General features: G+C 35.1%; 1 protein-coding gene across 1 annotated transcript; it reads left to right on the top strand.

Moving 5' to 3' along the window:
• The first annotated feature begins 628 nt into the window (after window positions 1-628).
• LOC110035863 lies at window positions 629-1,207 on the top strand. The gene has a single exon (XM_020740177.1). The coding sequence runs from the start codon at window positions 629-631 to the stop codon at window positions 1,205-1,207; it is 579 nt and encodes a 192-aa protein (XP_020595836.1).
• The last annotated feature ends 728 nt before the right edge of the window (window positions 1,208-1,935 follow it).

Genomic DNA, 1,935 nt, shown 5'->3' with positions numbered 1-1,935 from the left:
AAACACGTTGACCGAAACCCATGTATGACTTCAACTCAAGTATGAGACAGATGGGTTGGTGAGTTTTTACGGGACATCCAACACGATTCTTTAATATGTTCCGTATGACACAAGAAATGTTTCATGATCTTCTAAATGAACTCCAGATCAATCATGGCTTTCATGGCTCTGCAAGAACAACCCCAAGGGAAGTGCTTGCAATAACTCTATACATCTTATCTCAAAATGAATCAATAAGAGGGGATATGAAGCGTTTCCAACATTCATTTATCCCACCAGCCGATATTCCTCAGTCGGTTTGAACTCTCTTGTGAGTTTGGCCCAGAAGGTAGTCAAGCCCGAGGATACAACGTTCAATTCAATTCCTTCACAAATTGCAAATTACCCTCGATACATGCCATTTTTTAAGGTCTGTCTATTACAATTATATTTATCTTTGTAATTTTATTACATTACAATTTAAAAAACTCTCTAGCTGTAACTCAAGGATTGTATTAGAGCTATTGATGGGACACACGTCGATGCACGATTATCTAGTGAAGAAAAAGTTGCGTTCATCGACCGGTGCGACGCCCCAACACAAAATGTTATGGTCTTATGTGATCTCAATATGTGCTTTACTTTTGTCATGGCTGGATGGGAAGGAAGCGCTCACGATAGTCGTGTTTTCAAGTTTGCTACCAGAAACTTCAGACATGGATTTCTGTATCCACCTCTGGGTAAATACTATTTGGTTGATGCTGGATATCCATTGCAAAGGGGATATCTAAAGCCCTATCCAGATACGAAGTACCACATTCCTAATTTTGAAAGATCTAGTGGTGTCGCACGAGGCAAAAAAGAGGCTTTTAACAAAAGACACTCTTCATTGCGCGGCGTAATTGAAAGAGCGTTCGGAATGTGGAAGAAGAAGTGGATCATATTACGGGATATGTCGTCATACCCTTTTCCAAAGCAAGTACAAATAGTTGTTTCCACAATGGCGCTACACAATTTCATCCGACCCCACCCTTCCAGATCGGATACGGAGTTTTCCATTATAGAAGATGATTCAGTTCAAATCCCACCTGAAGCATTTGAATATCATGTGGGACGTTCAATACATGAAGAGTTTGGTTCAGAAGATGCATGCACTCGAGAGGGTGAAGGTGCATCAGAGATGACAACTTTACGAGAACAAATAGCAGATGATATCAGCCGGTCATGATATCAGCAAAGGCATAAAATACATGTTGTCTTGTTTTGTTAGTTTGTGTGTAACAGTTTTGACGTTGGTTTGTCACAGCAGTATCGGTTTCTACTCTAGTTTAAATGGAAATAATATTAGTTGTTAATTGGAAAGCTTCAAATGATTCCTATTGAAAATTTTTTGCTCCCTAAGAATGCAGAAATATGTTTTGCTTGAAGTTCTTTGCAAGGAAAATTTGATTTGGAAAAAATGAAAACTTACTTTCAGTTTTTATCAATATGAAATTGATTTTGAAAACTCTTTAAACAAAACTCGTATTTTTTTTATTTAAAAAAAGTAGAAAATGTCAAAAATGTAGAGAATTTATTTACAAAATAGTTTAGAACTCATTGGGTAATTTGTTCACTTTTAAAAGAAGCCCTACAAAATGATTTGAATCCTTAAATTAACTATATATATGATATATAAGGAGGTACTGGTTTCATTTGTAGATGATCTTAACATTGATTTATGGAGAAGGAGAAATTGATTAATGTTCCTCTTGCTATAAATAATACTAATATGGCAAAAAATTTCATCTTATAGCTTCAGATTATGCAAAACATATGACAAGAATAATGAATTAAATTGAAGTAAATGATGATTTGATAGAAATTCATGTGGACGTAACAATTACTTGGTCTATATATTGATTATCTTCATTTGGCTTAAATTAAATTTTCATTCCATTATTGTAACAAAAATTC

Source organism: Phalaenopsis equestris, unplaced genomic scaffold, assembly GCF_001263595.1.
Source record: "Phalaenopsis equestris unplaced genomic scaffold, ASM126359v1 Scaffold200385, whole genome shotgun sequence".
In the NCBI taxonomy this organism is placed as follows: Eukaryota; Viridiplantae; Streptophyta; class Magnoliopsida; order Asparagales; family Orchidaceae; genus Phalaenopsis; species Phalaenopsis equestris.
Note: the sequence above shows the minus strand (reverse complement) of the source record. Positions and strands in the feature narration are given on the sequence as shown.